The sequence below is a fragment of the Rhinolophus sinicus genome, linkage group LG06 (genome assembly GCF_036562045.2).
Source record: "Rhinolophus sinicus isolate RSC01 linkage group LG06, ASM3656204v1, whole genome shotgun sequence".
In the NCBI taxonomy this organism is placed as follows: domain Eukaryota; kingdom Metazoa; phylum Chordata; class Mammalia; order Chiroptera; family Rhinolophidae; genus Rhinolophus; species Rhinolophus sinicus.
This window is the reverse complement of record NC_133756.1, coordinates 127,436,949-127,452,994: the sequence shown is the minus strand read 5'-3', so window position 1 is coordinate 127,452,994 and position 16,046 is coordinate 127,436,949. Positions and strand designations below refer to the sequence as shown.

Sequence of the window (16,046 nt, the reverse complement as noted above, 5' to 3'; positions counted from 1 at the left end):
TCGAAAGGGCTGCCAAAGATAGTGGCAGCCAGCTCCGTTGCCTTTGGCCACAATAACTGGCCCAGAAGTGAGCCTATTGGAATCCTTCGCTGAGATTTTATTTCAATATCAAGCAGGCAGATATAGCTCTGGGTCACAGCGCTATCAAGATATGGACTAGAGGCTAGCAACATGGAGAAAATCTGTTTGCAGGAGAGAAGAATAGCACCCAAACAGAGCTAAACGTTCAAGAGCTAGATGGAAGAAAAGAGGATGGGACAGATTTTGGATGTCTGGACCTTCCTGTTTACATGAACTGTTGATTTCCCTGTTTTCTTTAGGTTAGTTTGAGCAGCCTACGTGGCCTAGCACAGTCATGACGACGCTTAGAGTGCATTTTCAAATGCATTTCCTACTCTCCAGGTCGTTTTCATGAGATGGGCTACCACACATTTCCAGTGTCTTTGTTCCTCCTCCTAAGCAAGGTGTAAAAATTCCCGGGCAAGAGTCACTCTTACTCAGCATCACTAACTAAAGATGTTCATTCTTTCCCTTTGGATCTCAGGCATCAATGGTGGCCTGCCAACCACAGGATGTGACGACTCTTTTATTTCAAGCCATCAAATCTTGTAAAATAGGGCCTGGCCAGACAGGTGATTTTTGAAAGAAAGACAGTTGCGTGGTGGTCAGCCCTCCGTTCCATCCCTTTGCTGGCTGACTCCCTCTGAAGGTCTGTCTTCAGATTGCCAGGAGAGTTCTCTCAGCAGGTAGAAACTGTTAAGTGTATGAGGCGATGACAAGTGGAACTAATAAGACCTCGGAAAACCTTCCCTGAGAAAACCTATTGCAGTCCAGCCACCTGACTTCTAGGGGAACTTTTTAAAAGAAAGCCACTTTATATAATTACTGAGAAGGGTAATGTTTTTAAAGCTAAAAGCTCCCTTCCGGCCCCAAGTCTGAAGAGCTGCCCAGTGAATTATGAACCATGAAGTTACAACTAGGAAGGGAGGTGCTGGGTGGGGGTGGCACCCAGGAAGCTGACTTCACTCCTTTCTCCCGCTCTTTTTCTGTAACTCTTCCATTTCCTCTGTGTACGGCTGAAGCTTGGCAGGTTATGGGCAGGCACTGCCTGGACAGCGAGTATGCTCTGGGCTGAAGCGATCGGTCTGTTGCATCCTGGTGCAATGCTCTTTCCATGCGCTGTACAGTTGTACATCCCAGGCTCCGAGGAGCTTGGCAGCTGTCTCCCCTGGGGGCCAGGGAGAGCAGCCATATCCCACGGTGGACTCAACGGCTCCTCATCACCAAAACAAACACACAACAGTCCTGATCGCCATGGAGAGTTCAATCCTCTTGTCTGGGATTGGCACCGACTAGAATTCCAAGGGCTCTGACTGAGCTATCTCCTGTGAGGTCTAAATACAGCACACTCACTTTTAACTTAAACATACGGCCTGGACCAGTGCCCAGGGCTGACAGCCCCCAAGGCCCAGAAGGGAAGTCTTGACTTTTGGCTGCCCATTCAGCGATGGGCATTGCAGAGATAGCAGAGATGTGATGTGCTGGTCAGCCACATGTTCACAGATGTTGCTTATGGCCAAACAGTGGGGGAAGTCATCAGCTTGTGGAGGTTTAACTATAAGGATGATACTGAGCAGAGAAATGCATTCTGGGGAAGGGGGTGGGGAGAGGGAGAATGGGGAAGTGTGAGGAGGAAAAGAGAGGCAGGAAAAGGCAGTAAGGACCAAAGACCTGTTTCTTAGCCAGTGAAAGCCAGGGGATCTTTCTAAAACGTTTGCTCTCAGAGACCACAACTCTCTAATTATGCCTCTCCCTGGAATTTAGGGCTCAGTCCCTAGAATCAGATAGACCAAGGTTGTTGTCTAATTGTGTGATCTTGGGCAAGAACATTGACTTCTCAGTTTCCATATCTCTAAAATGGCCCAATGGACTACTATGGGTGTTCAATGTGTACGTAAAGTGCCTAGCACATCAGAGTTGCTCAATAAATAGTAGCTACTAGAAGTAGTAGTAGAAGTAGGAAAACGTCAGCCTTGGAGAGGGTATTGTCTCTGCTTTGAAGAGAGTGCAAGAGTTGCTGAGGCCAGAACATTAAGGTGGAAACACCCAACCAGGATAAGTTGGGCAGGTACAGACAAAGGAAACCTTCAACTGAGCAAGACATTCAAACACACCCATACCTGTTAAGAACCTTAAAATGTTAAAATGGCGACAGCTTCCTACCCTCTCAACAAGGGTAAGCAACGTCCACACAGGGGTTCCCTTACCTTGGTGTTCATACATGACTTCCCTCGCTTATATTCTTTGTGGGATCCACGCTTGTCCAATTTGTACCACAGGGCTTTGGCCTTCCAGGTGGTCACCTTGGACTTGAGCTTGGAATAAAAGTTTCTGTGGTCTAGAGGGTCCAGGTCCAGGTGTCGTGTGAGGATGTTGAAGGCCTGGAGGGTCCCTTTGCATGTGGAGGCCTGGACAAAGTTCTCGAAAACCTGCCCAGCGTGGAGCTGCTTCTCGTCCTCGTTTTCCCCCATGTTTCAGGAGCCGTGTGGAGCAGTGGTGTGGAGAGGATGCAGGAGGACACCATGAAGTACCGGGAGAGACGTCACACCTGCAAAGGTAGGTGGAGGCAGAGGTGAGCTCTGAGGGTGGGGTGGGGATGGGGCCTGGGAGGCAAAAATAAAACTCCTTTAAGATACTAAGCGTAAGACTTGATACTAAACACAAAAAATCTATAGCAAATGTACAGTCATACCTTCTAAACTGGTAATGCTGCCTTGCTATCGTGTTTCCCCGAAAATAAGACCTAGCCACACCATCAGCTCTAATGCATCTTTTGGAGCCAAAATTAATATAAGATCCGGTCTTACATTATATAAAACCCAGTCTTATATTATCGTAAAATAAGACCGGGTCTTATATTAATTTTGGCTCCAAAAGACACATTAGAGCTGATGGCCCGGTGAGGTGTTATTTTCAGGGAAACATGGTAGCAACGTCTTTCTCCCCAACACCCCACTCTTCCCGCTGGGTGAAGAGAACCAAAGCTATACCATGGCTGAGGTCAGCATTCCTTGGTCAATTTTGCTATGAGCCAGATGGTTCGAGAAATAGTAACTAGTGAAAGGGAAAAAACAGAAAAGTCTCTAGATTTAGCACCATTAAAAACCTGTAACTCTTGCTGCAAATTGGTTGACGAATATAATGTAAGCTGGCTACCTGATATTAGTACACAGACCAAAACAAATCCAAGCACATGCCTCCCTGGGTTTCAGGACCACCTTACCTATGGTTAGACATCAATTTTTAAGTCTTCTTTTGCTGGTTACCAGAGCGCAGGTCTTCCCACTATACAGACGACAGACAGCAACTTCTCAAAACCTCTCTCTATCCCTGTCATCTGCTGAAAGCACAGCATTTGTCCCCATCAGACATAAGAGACAGACAGGACGACACATGGGTCTCCGCCTGACGTACACAAGGAGCCTGGGCTTTGGAAGCCCAAGCTGTGAGCTATTTGGAACAAGTGCTTAGGCTGATGGAAGGAAAAATGCGATGGGTGTTCATTCGCGTCACAAAAATAGCTTGCCTGGGTTTTGGCCATCGTCCTTTCTCTCTGTACCACTCTAACCTCAGGCATTTTTTAGGAAAGTCATTTAAGTTTCAAAGGAACAAAAATAAAATTAGAGCTGATTTTCCAAAGCACTATTTTTCCAGAATCCAAAGCTAGTGCAAGAAGACAAGCATAGAGGAGCTAGGGCCGGCCCAGCTGTCAGGAGGGCTTGAGAGGGTCTGTAAATAAGAAGATACAGCGCAGCGAGCTCCCTCAGGCAGAGGCCTGGCAGAAGGAGACCAGCAAACAGAGACAAGGCCCTCAGGCTGGGCGACTTCCTAATTTCCAGATGGGAATGCTATTATGGGTGCATTTGGATTGGACCGGCTTTATAATACTAAAAGCAGAGACCCGTGTTTATCTTCTTCCTTAATCCTTTATTTATTCATTCAGCAACAATTGCTAGTGTCTTAGCAAGAGCCATGTATCACCCTAGGTGCTGGTGATAGAGATGGGCCCTAGGGAGGAAGACAGGCCAGGCCCATAAAGAGTTGATTACAAGACAATAGGCAAGGGCTTGTAGAATATGAACACAGTGCCTGCAAGCCCAGGGCAAGTGTCCAACCATGGAGTCCATAGGCACGTGAGAGGGAAAGGCCAAAATGCTACAATTTTAGGAACGAGATGATTTTATTAGAAGACTGGGGAACGGACATTTCAGGTGAAGAAAACACCACACTAAAGTGTGAGTCTGGGAAGAGCCAGTACAATTGCATAATGACAGCAAGTTCAAGGTGTCAGGAATTAAGGACTCATGACAAGGGGTGGGGTGGGGTGGGGAATGTCTTCCAGGGCAGATCGTGGAGGGCACCTGACTTCTCTAGTGGGCTGTGGGGTGCAGGAGATGAAGCAGGAGCTGAGAAAAGTCTTTGGGAAGAGGAGCCAGCAGAGGGTAGACTGGAGAAGGAGGCAGCTAGGGGGCTGCCCAGGAGACAATGAGGAAAGCAGCTGGGAGAGCAACAGGAAAAGCTCTCATGTGAATATTATATGGCAGCCTGGCTGGGCACCACCTATAAGGAGCAGCCTGCTGGGAGAAGACAAGCTCTCCAGACACCAGACACTGAGATGCTGACGGGTGAGGGGCACAGCATAGGACCCCTCCCTTTCCTCTTTCCCTGGAAGCTTCCAATATGCCTGGCACCATAGTCGGCTGAAGGGAGAATAGCACATTCCCTGCTCCAGACCTAGCCGAGTCGTACTCCTCAGCCAGGCCTCCATTCTTCATGAGAACTTACGTGGCTGCTCTGGTCTCCACAGCTCAACAAATTCAACAGACTTGGAAAGCTGGCTCTGAGTTTGGCCTGGCACTGAGAAAACACGGAGTCACAGATGCTCTCTCAGCTTCTTCAATGTCCCCAGTGCTCACTGTGGCATCACTCACATACACACTGCCTCCTCCTGTCCCCTCACCGCCCCCATCCCCAGCCAAGACTTGCCACCCAGACAGCATAACAGACAGCAAGACCAATTTGCTTCTCAGAGTGTATTAACATCCTCGGTCTTCATCTTTGGAACCACTTCCCCGCTCAGCATTGAACAAAGGCTACAGTAGCTGATTGGCAAATGCAAAGCTACTTGAATTCAACTGGTGTCCTGCAGTCCTTGCTGAGGGTGGGCCGGTGGTACAGAGAAAACCACAGGCTTCGGGGCTATTGGAGCTCAAGTCCAAAGCTCTGCTCAGCCCCTCGCTGGCCTCACACAAGCCATGCAAATTCTGAGCCTCAGTTTCTTTTTTTTTTTGGTAAGAGACAGGTAAGAATCTGCACCTTGCAGGGTTGCTATGAGATACACGTGTGATAGCAGAGCCTGGCCCGGGGAGGCACTCAGTAGATGTGGAAATGAACACTGCATCCAGCACATGGGTGTGTTTATATCTGGGGAAGGCACCAGTTTGAAAAACAGTTTTGTAAATCAATCCTCCAAGTTGCCAACTCCTCCTTGTCTAAAATGGTAAACTGTTTAGAGTTATCAAGCCAGACCTGACTGCCAGAGTCATTTACAAACTGGAAGAACCTGTCTCCTCCCAATCCCAGCTGCCTCCCCTCCTCCCCCCAAAAGGAAAATGAACAACTTAATCTTAGGGATCCAGTGGAAAGAGCCAAAGGTGGTGCTGAGGGCGCTGGGTGGGCGTGGGAGCTCCAGGAACTAGCTCTTATCTAGAGTAAGATAAGGGAGGTGGAGGGAGACGGCCAGACAGGAGGAGATAAGAGCTGCCTGGACGGTACCCACCGCCGGTACCAGGCTCAGACCTGCCTCCCTGGGTCTAAAGGGTCTGGTCTCAACCTTTAACATCAGTTTTCCAATTTAAGTCAGAGACCTTAAAGTGACTCTAACACTCACGCGGGGTAGGTTTCCTCACAGAATAACATCAGAATATTTAGAGTCTGGCAAACCTGGAGGAGAATCTGGTCCCATGCACTTGTCAGCTGTGTGAACCTTGGCAAACTATCTAATCTATCTCAGCCTATGTTCTCATCTGTAAAATGGGGATAATAATACTCATTTCCCAGGGTTGTAAGGGTTAAATTCGGTCATGTAGGTGATGAATTCAGCGCTTTGTGGCTACATGATAACGAGCATTCATTACAATTCTTCAAATGGCCCAAACCTCATCAAACTAAAAGGAACATACCATATTTTGCCATGCATAATGCTCACTTTTTTGCCCAAATTTGTGAGGGAAAAATAAGGATGTGCATTATACATGGGTAATACTAATTGTGTATCTACATAAATGTTTTTAATTCTTTCATTTATGCTTATGAGTTAAAAGTGTAACTTTAGAAATCAATAATGATATCTGTATGCAAAATAATACCCTGGAATATGATAATTGGTTTTGTTGAACTTACAATGAAATGGCAAGGACGAAGAGTTCTTGGCCTTCTATGATGCGTAAATATTGTAAATTTGCTATTAGTGCATACATTTTTTGGTATCTTGTATCTGTTCTTGTGTTTCGTAATTATTTGTTGCATAAAATTGTACCATAATGTTAAAATATTTTTAAAAACACATGCCAAAATTCCTCTACAATACAAACAAGTACCTACATGTAAACAAATAAAAATTTGAATTAAAAAAATTAAAATGAAAGATTTTCTTCCCTGAAAAGTTTGGGCCAAAAACATGGGTGCGCATTATATAGGGCAAAATATGGTAATTTATACCACTGGGACTAACTTCTCAGGTCAAGGAATGAAGTGCTGTAAAGTTAGAGGCTTTCAATTCAGAACATCTGGGTTCAAATCCACTTCCTAGCTAAGTCACATTGGACACCTTACCTAACTTCTGAGTTTTAAGTTCCCCATATATACAGTTCCCCATATATACAGGAGGAAATTTGAGTAATAAACTGAAAATATACATGACACAAGGTGGTTTTGTAAATGAACTAAGTCATTTTGTAAATGACTTAGAAAGACTGAGTCTGAGCTTCAAGCCTTTTCTTCCAGAAACTGGCATGTGATACTTTTGGTGGGTACCCCTTTTTCCCCCAAAAGGAGAAGATCAAGAATTAGTTAAACCAGAGGCCCCTGGATAATAGCTCGTGTTAAACATTTCCTTGTCAACCACTACCCAGCTGTTGCCTTTTTGGAGTTTGATCTGAAATATAAATAACCAACTACCCAAAAATATGAAAGGTTTCTGCATTTTCTGGGAAGAAACAAGACGTGATGCTTTAGTTTCCAAGAATAGCCTTGAAGCAATTTGTTTTTTGCCAACTGGAGTCCCTTATTTGCGGTTCTGCCTGTGTGACTTCATGAGTCACAAAGCAACTCCCTTCCCCTGCCTCTGGCTGCTACAAAGTAAAACTCAGGGCCTCAGATTGTCAGCGACAACACTGGTAATGGGCTCAGCCCATGGCATGTGGGAGACAAGTTCAAAGTTTTTGTGGAGTCCCTGAGTACCTCCCAAATCAGAGAAGGAGTCCGTCATGCAGGGTCTCTGGTCCCACCCCGGTTCTCGGCAGGTGGACACAGAGTATGGTGAGGCCAAAAAGGAACACCAATGGAGCCATGGATGGGGGTTCATACCACTGTATTTTCACTGGCGGCTGGGGTGGAGACACAGGAAGCAGGAGCCACACGATCTGCAACCTGCCGTCCTCTTCTCTGCCAAATAACCAACAACCCAACCCCTTGCTAGCGTAGCCACGGCAGTTATATTAGTGGCCAATGGCTAACTGGTTACAGTTGATGGCCACCCAGCCACAGCTGATGGCCATCTACTACCCAAGCCAGCACCTTTCCATGTGAAGCCGAGAGCCTGGAAACTGCTCTCTGGGACTCTGTCCCCACAAAGCCTCCTGGCCCAAGAGTTGCCAGTACAGTCACATTTAGGACTCTCACAACTTCTTCCTTCTCTGAGCCTCATCACCTGCCAAATGGCATCAAACTGTGTGACCAGGAGGTAGATAAATGGCGGAATGCTATAAAAACTTAAGAAGGGCTAGAGAGACCCTGGGCCGAACCTTCCTACAAAGCAGCAGTTTGACCCAGGAGAAAAGCTCAGCCTTCAACCCCACCCTCAAGACTCACAGATAAGATATGTTTCAGGGTAAATGCAATCTAAAAACCAAACCCTCCTGCCACTGACACTGCCAGGCTCCTCATTCCAACTTACCATCTCCCAGGTTTACCTCACTAAGAGGCCCCCGGGCAGGGCCAGTTACTTCAGCAACGAACTGGGTGTGTACACCCCCATGCGTGCACTCACAGAGTGGTCAGAAGGACTAAAAGCTTCAACTCTGTGCCTTAGACACAGAAGACCCTCAGTTGTGGCGACCTGGAGCCAGCCAGGGCCTCAGCAGTGGCAAACACCTCCCACACAGGCTGCATCTCTGCAGAGCCCAACAGGGGCTGAACGTCTGCTTCACAGAGAATGACTGCAGATGTCATCTTCTCACCCGGCCCAGGGATGCCGGCTTTCCATCTACATGGGCATGTGGCAACCGACTTGAACCAAAAAGGGTTGGGAAGGGACTGAAAGGGCTCCCTTGTCCTCCTTGTAATCCTCTTCCAGCCAGGGGTCCCCAGCCTTCCTTTGGTCATCTCTGTAGATGGAGAGTGCCCTGCCTCCTGGGGCAGCAGACTCCACCCTTGCCTTCTCTGACTAGAAGGCAGCCTCCGTGAGATCGACACTGTCTCTCCCACAGGTCCTCTCTGTTCCTGGTTTTAGCCCTTGAGATCACCCACAGTAAGTCAAAGCCCTTCTGTGTGGGTTAAACGCAGATGTGCAGCCTCCTTACACACTCCATCTGGGGCCCCCACTAGGAAAGGCTTATGGAAACATCCAAGAGACAAACTGAAAACCCAAACAGGTTCCCAGTCTGCAGCAAGGGGTAGACAGTGCCTTCTGTCTAGGCTGCCCTCTATCTATACTGCCCCGGGGTGGGGAGCTCCGGAAAGAGGCTCCAGGTCCACTGCACGCCCTGGCCTTCAATGCCATCCTCAGCTGAGGGCCCAAGGCCATTTGACCCTTGCCCTTCTGGCCCCAGCCGTCTCCTCACTTTTTCTCAATAGAGTTGACTACATTGGTCTGGCTTAAAGTGACCTCACACATTTCCACTTCCTCACCTCTGTCATGGAATCATTCACAGTAACAGACCCTCCACCCCCACTTCCCAATGAGTCAGAGACCTGCACGTTGACCAGTCACAGCGCCAGGAAGGAGCTCTTTCACCGGCCTTATCCTAAGGAGTCCTCACAACAAGTCTGTAGGGTGGGGTGGTTTCTCTCTCTCTCTCTCTCTCTCTCTCTCTCTCTATTTGTAGTCTATAAGAAAGGCCTTAGGGGGGAAAAAGTCATTCTAGTACTTGCCCATCTCTCTTTTCTGTAATGCAAATATAAGTTTGCCAAATGCTGTTCCTATTATGTATGTGTGTGTACACATATATGCATGCATGTACATGTATATATGTATGTGTGTATAGCTATGCATGTGCATACATGTATGCATGTACATGCATGTATATATGCATGTATATATACACATGCATGTGTATATATATCTGTGTGTATGCACATATATATGCATGCATGTATATATATTGTGTGCACATGTGTATGTATGTATAAGTGTGTATGTGTGTGCACACACACACATACATGTACACACACACGCACTTTAAACATTTTTCCATAAGGATTTCTAGCTAGTGCTCTATATTTCCTCTTGCATCAGTAAACCTCACTTCAAGAATTTTCTAGAAGAAGCCAAGCCTTTGAGGTGGCAGAACTCTGGCCTGGGCATGGGGAGACTGAGCTTGCCGTTCTCACTGCCCTCATGATGACACCGATAGCCGCACTGCTCAGCTGCTCAGTGCCGGGGCCCGGCCCAGCCCCTTTCCATCCGTGATCTCATTTACCCATCCTTGTTGGACAGAAGAAAAGACAGACTTACAGAGGTCAGAACCTCCTCAGTATCCCATAGGTAGTGAGTGGGGAGGCTGTGAAATGGGCCTGGTTCCCTCTACTTCAAAAACCCACACTCTTAGCCACAGATCAGTCTGAACCGTGCAGACAGAAACCACATGGCCCGTTCTGCAGCTGCCGGGTAAATTACATGGGTTCAGTCTGTCGTCTCTAGGTTCTTTTGGGCTCCGAGCATCTTCAAATGTCAACAACAGGGCGTGGTTTCATGCATCACGGTGCAACCAAACAATCAAGTATTAGGCACTCCGTTAAACATAATATTTATAAAGACACTGGATCCATGGGGAAATGCTTATGCCCTAATGCAGAGCGAAAAGAGCGGGATACAATTTCAGGGTCTCAATACACTCCAAGTCCATAAAGTAATATCTATAGGGGAATTGAAACAAGCCAAATGTGGCAGTGGTTATGTGTGAGGGATGGTATTTCAAATGATTTTTGTTTTTTAGCATTATGCTTTTCTGTATTTCCCAATTTTCTACCAGGAGCATGCACAACTTTTATAACCCCTTCCTGTATACACATTCCAAGTCCAGGGGTCTTCTCTCCCTGACTAGACTGAGGGTCTCGCCAAGCGGAGATGGGCTTCTGCATCTTATCTTCCTCAGGTCTAACAAGTGCTAGGTCCCGTGTGGCCCTACCACACTAACAGTGCTATTTTTCTCCAGAAAAGGGCCATCCTGCAAGAAGCCCTGACATGTTTGCTTAATGAATTGGCTTCCATTCTAGCAGGTCGGAGACGAGGTGCCAAGGCAGCTCTGCTCTCCGGGTCACAGGCCCTCACGTCCAGTGCGCAGGCCCCTTTCCAGGGGGCTATGCTGGGAAATGGGGAAGCCGATGCCTTTGACCCAATCTCAGCTGTGCACACAGGACCCATTGCCAGTGAACCCACAAGAAAGAAACCTGCATACCTGGCTATGGGCCAAGAGGTCACAAAATAACGTACATCTCAACACACACACACTGAATCCATTTTGCCAACAAAAACTGAGTCTATTCTGCATGTACCCTGCATTATCTTTACCACAGATTGGGTGCCTAGGAAAACTGTAAATTCCCATTTCCAGAAGGCCAAGCTTCCTTAAAAATAATGGTGGAAGGTACCCAGCATAAGCAAATTCACAGAGACAGAAAGCAGAATGGTGATTACCCCTAGAAGGGGATGGGGCAAGGGAGAAATGAAATAATTTTTAGCCTTCTTTTTTGGTAAGTCTCACTCTTCCTTCCAAATCTCATTTGACCCCAGGAAGCCTATGAAAGCTCAGCTCTGCCAAGTTGCAAATTTTTATCTCTTGTTCTGCCATTCCCAGGCTCCCCTCACTGATGCCTCCCTCCTCCCCCCACCACACCCCACCCTGGCATCTGTGAAATCTTCAACACCCCAGGAAAGGTTGAGGACCAGCTCCCTGGTCCTGTCTCCCAGGGCCTACCTTCCATTTCCTGGAGAGAACAGTCTTGTGCTCCAATGGGCCCTGCGTATGCTGTCAGTAGAATGCAGCTCCCTGAAAGCAGGGACCGATTCCCTGCAGTGGACCGATTCCCTAAAAGCTCCCCAAGGACAAGTCAGATCAGCCCGGATCTGTTGGACTTGTCATCAGGTTCAAATGAGTGCAAACAGTGGCTGTGTAATTGATGAGACCTCTGCCCTTCAAAGTCAGGGAGTGGCACATTTCTCATTGACTAACATCAATTTCAGGGACACTGGGTATGTATCCTTTCTGATATTAGGAGAATCCTGTTGTAAGGCAAAGACACTTCTCCACTGAAAAAAATCCAGTAAGTCTAACATTACATACCATCCTCACTGTTGTTAAGCAGGGTGCATGGATGTGATCGAATTTCACCTCACTAATGACCTCTATTCACCTCACTCTTCCTTCAAGGTCCTCTTCTCTAAATACTCCCACCTCCTTAGCCACAACCCTTTCCCAAAATGGGTTGGCTCCCTCCCATAGGAGCCTGTACTTACCTCAATGATAGTAAGTTATTCTGTGTTGAAATCAATTTTTTTATTTTCTTACTCCCAGTTCCTAGCACAAGGTCCTGTCTCTATACAGTAAGTGCTAAATAAGCAAATGAATGAATGTTCAATCCTGGGGACTATAATCATTGTTGACATTTATGAAGTCTCAAGCGATGTGTTAAGAGCTTTACATGTATTAAATAAGTTAATCATTGTAACAAACCAAGACATTACTAGATACTATGATTATCCCCATTTTTAGCAAAGGTAGCAACTTGCTCAAGGCCACATGTCAGAAGTGGTGAACTCGTGACTTGAAGCCTGATAGCCGGAGTTCAGAGGCCACATCCTAAAATAGCACACCCCTTGTGCTCCCTGGCAAAGTGGATGGAAGCACTCAAGTGTTGCTGTGAACACGACATCAGGGACATGGTCTATGGTGCAGACCCTTTAACTCATGGTACACCCCTACCTTTCTTTCATCAAACTCCAAAATGCTAGGTTCTGGAGTGATGAGATCTCAATACAATATCAGATGAGGACAGTGGCTAACATGCCCGTAACGTTCAGCTGAGAGGTGACTTTCAAGCCTTGGTGGGTATCGCAGAGATAGGCTAGCTGACCACCAGATGTGTGGCTCCTTCCTCCTGAGCACTTCCTGGCAGCTATGTGACCCCACATGACCAGGTTCCAGGTAATAGAATGTGAGCGGAAGTGACCTGTGCTGCTTCTAGGACCAACCATAAGAACCTCCCCTGGCGAACCTCTACGCGCTTCCCACTCCTGCCAGAGCACAGCAGCCTTGAAACCACACGTCGGAGACGGCAAAGTCAGGAGAAGAAAGGAGCCAGACCCCCCGGATGCCCACCTGGAGGAAAGCCCTCCATGACCATGAACATTTGGACTTTACCTGTGCGAGAAATAAACAGAAAATATGTGAAGTCGCTGAGACTTGAGGATTTATCTGTTAGGCAGGAAACATCAGCTTAACTAACACAGGAGGAAAACCACAGCATGGTGGGCATGTCAAATTGGTCCCTGTCAGAAAATACTCCCTCCCAATAAGAAGACTGATCACACAGGATTAACGTCCCTCTCACTGTCACCCATCCCTGTTGTGGGCCAACTTCCCAAACATCCAGTTCTGTCATATCTTCCCTTCCATTAGAACCACGCTATCCTTGAAAAGTTGCCTGACCCCCCCAGAAAGAAACTTGCCCAGCCTTCTACCGGAGCACCTCACATACCTACATATACCCTATGTTGAAAACACACATCACTTCCCTATTTGAAATGGAATAAGACAGGAGAATAGAACGGGTAGGCTAGTGTATTTCCTGGGTTTCCATAACCCCCTGAGCTCTCAGCTGAGTCCCTGGAAGCCAGTGTGGTGTGGTGGAAAGAATGTGGACTTCTGAGTCACTGAGCACTCCCTGAGCAGTCATAAACAAGAGTCCCTGCGAGAATTACATGAAGGCACCTCTTATGGCGCAGGTTCACAGATGTGTCATTAACTGTCCTTCTGGCACACTGCCCTGGGGACAACTCCCACCACCAGGAAATATCCCAACCCAAAGCGAGACTGAAATTGGTGTATTTTTACACAGATGGCAAGGGCAGCTCATTCTCCCCTTAGCCACCCTATGCTGACACGGGGCAGCTAAAAGCTTATTTCCACCAAGTCTTTGCCCAGCACATCCTTCACGTCGCTCCCCACGTGAACCTTTGTATCGAGATGGCACTACCTCTCCCGACTTGCCGAAATTAGGCCTCAGGGACTTGAACCCTAGTGATTAGTCTGGAAGAGAGAGAGGGATGCTGGGGAGGAGGCCTAGAAGTCATGGCAAAGTGAACTTAAAAAGGATTTTGCGATGATGCCTGCTCACTCTGCACACAGCGCCACACCCAGGAGGCTGGGACAGCGGCAGAGCACGTGAACTCGGGAAGCTCACAGCCCAGGTGTGTCTCATGGAATCTGCCTTTCAAAGCACCCCCCGCCCCCATTTTGAAGAATTGTGCCAAGCGACCACATTTTTCAAATAAAAAAACACAAAAAACAAAAAACGGGGGTGGGGGGGGGAGTTGAAACTCATTGACTGACAAAAGTCTTTTGGTTTTTTCTGGCTTGTGAATTTACCCATGTGAAGCCATTTTCAAAAATGTGCATGAGTTCAACCACAGTTAGATCCATATTTGCTTTTACTGGAGAAAATAAAATGGCACTCTCCCTCCTTCCCTTCACAGCCTAGGTTCCCAACGGAAGAGTCTAGCCTGGCAGTGTCCATTTTCTCACCTACACTTACCCTGCACCACCTACACCACCATCTCATTTCCACACACACACATAACCCACCCCAGGCATTATGTCCAAGGTCACCCCAGTTCTCTGTTGCTAAATCCAGTCATCACTTATGGGACCTTATCTTACTCAGAGTCTCTGCCCATTTTCAGTCTTTACAAACTTGTCTCTCTCTCTGCCCCTGAACTTTTGCTGTGTCCCAAGGTTCTGATCTTCATCCTCTTCTAACTGTCAAGGACCTAAACACCCCTGTGGCTCAACCAGCATCTCTACCTTGACTACCCACCAAGCTATCCCTCCTATGTAGCTCTCTCCCTGTTGCATTCCACGCCCTCCTGTCAACTGCCAGCTACACATTTCCCCTGACTCTCTAGCGGACGTCACAAGCAGTCAACTTACCTTTCACCCCCACCTGTTTCCCCCCTGCATCTCCAACCTCAATGACAGCACCATCTATCTGCTTATAAGTCACCTTTTCTGAACCCCTTTCCCTCATCTCCCAGAGCCAGCCAGTCACCAAGTCCTCATACCGCTCCATCTACTGCCTCCTGTCCTGTCCTTCCGTCGTGCTCTTACCTGAAACTCTCAAAATCTCCTCGTAAATGCCTTTTCTACTTCCAGATCACCTCTCTCCGATCCACCAGCCTACGCCTCAAACTGCTGCCAGAGAGAACTTTATATTAAAAATGCACACAGGTTCGATTCCTGTTTCAAATCCTTTAACAGTTCCCTGACAGTCTTCAGGGTGAAGTCCAAATAACTTAGTAAAGCAAACAAAACCCATCATGATTCTCCTCCCCTTGCCTGCTCTCCAGCCTGTCCTCTCATCACTTCCCCCACCTCTCCTACTCTAGACTTACTGAGCCAGCCGCTGTTCCCTAACAAACTGAACTCTTTCGCACCCCCTCCCTGTGCCTTTGCTTGGGCAGGGCCCTCTACCTACAATGCCCATCCAGACTCTGTTTACTTGGTAAAATGCCGGACAGCTTTAGAACAGAAACGTCAGAGGCGGCTGTGTCAGGAGTCTTGGTTTGGCCTCTGGAGTCAAGCAGACTGGTTGCAAACCTCACCTGCTACTTACTCGGTGTGTGAGCCCCGATGAGTTGTCTAACCACTTTGAACCTCAGTTTCTTCATCAATAAAACGGGGATAATAATAGTCCTGACCCCTGGGTTACGTGACGATGAAGTGCAACGACGCCTGGCTAGGCAGTATTTTTGGCTGCACTGGTCTTTGAAGCCCCACCTCGGCTTCCCCTCACCTCCTTTTCCCACACGTACTCTGTGGAGCGTCCAATGATGGTTTCATACATACTGTCGCTTTTATCTACTTGTGGGTCTGCCTGCCTCACCAGACAGTGAGCGCTCTGATGCCAGAGGTTGCATGTCCCGGGGCCTGGCCCCTGTGCCCCTGGCAATGGGCAATGGTGCATACTCAATAGTCATGCTTGTTGGTAAAATCTAATCAAGAAGAGCACAAAACCCAGGCTATGTGGTGGCTTGAATTGTGACTGCCTTTGCTTCTCACCAGAACCAGAACTACTGCAGGAGCCTCCTAATTAGTCTTCACGTCCCATCTTCCCATCTCTTGGGCACTACCTCCATCCTGCACGCAAACCCCTCACGGCTCCCTACACCCCACAGTATAAGTCTAGACTCCCTTACTGGGCTCATCAGTCCTCACCATGCAGCCCCCATTTCCTTGATAGGTTCCATTCCTCAAGGTATTAGGGCTCCC

The 16,046-nt window shown here is 47.7% G+C and overlaps 1 protein-coding gene across 13 annotated transcripts in view; it reads right to left on the bottom strand.

Moving 5' to 3' along the window:
* Positions 1 to 16,046, bottom strand: part of MICAL2 (microtubule associated monooxygenase, calponin and LIM domain containing 2) — a 203,305-nt gene that overhangs the window by 150,930 nt on the left and 36,329 nt on the right. For all 13 annotated transcript variants that reach the window (XM_074336000.1, XM_074336004.1, XM_074336003.1 and 10 more), the window contains one exon: positions 2,268 to 2,608. In XM_074336000.1, coding sequence (XP_074192101.1) covers positions 2,268 to 2,531 — 264 coding nt within the window. In that variant the 5' untranslated portion in view covers positions 2,532 to 2,608. The remainder of the gene's footprint in view (positions 1 to 2,267; positions 2,609 to 16,046) is intronic.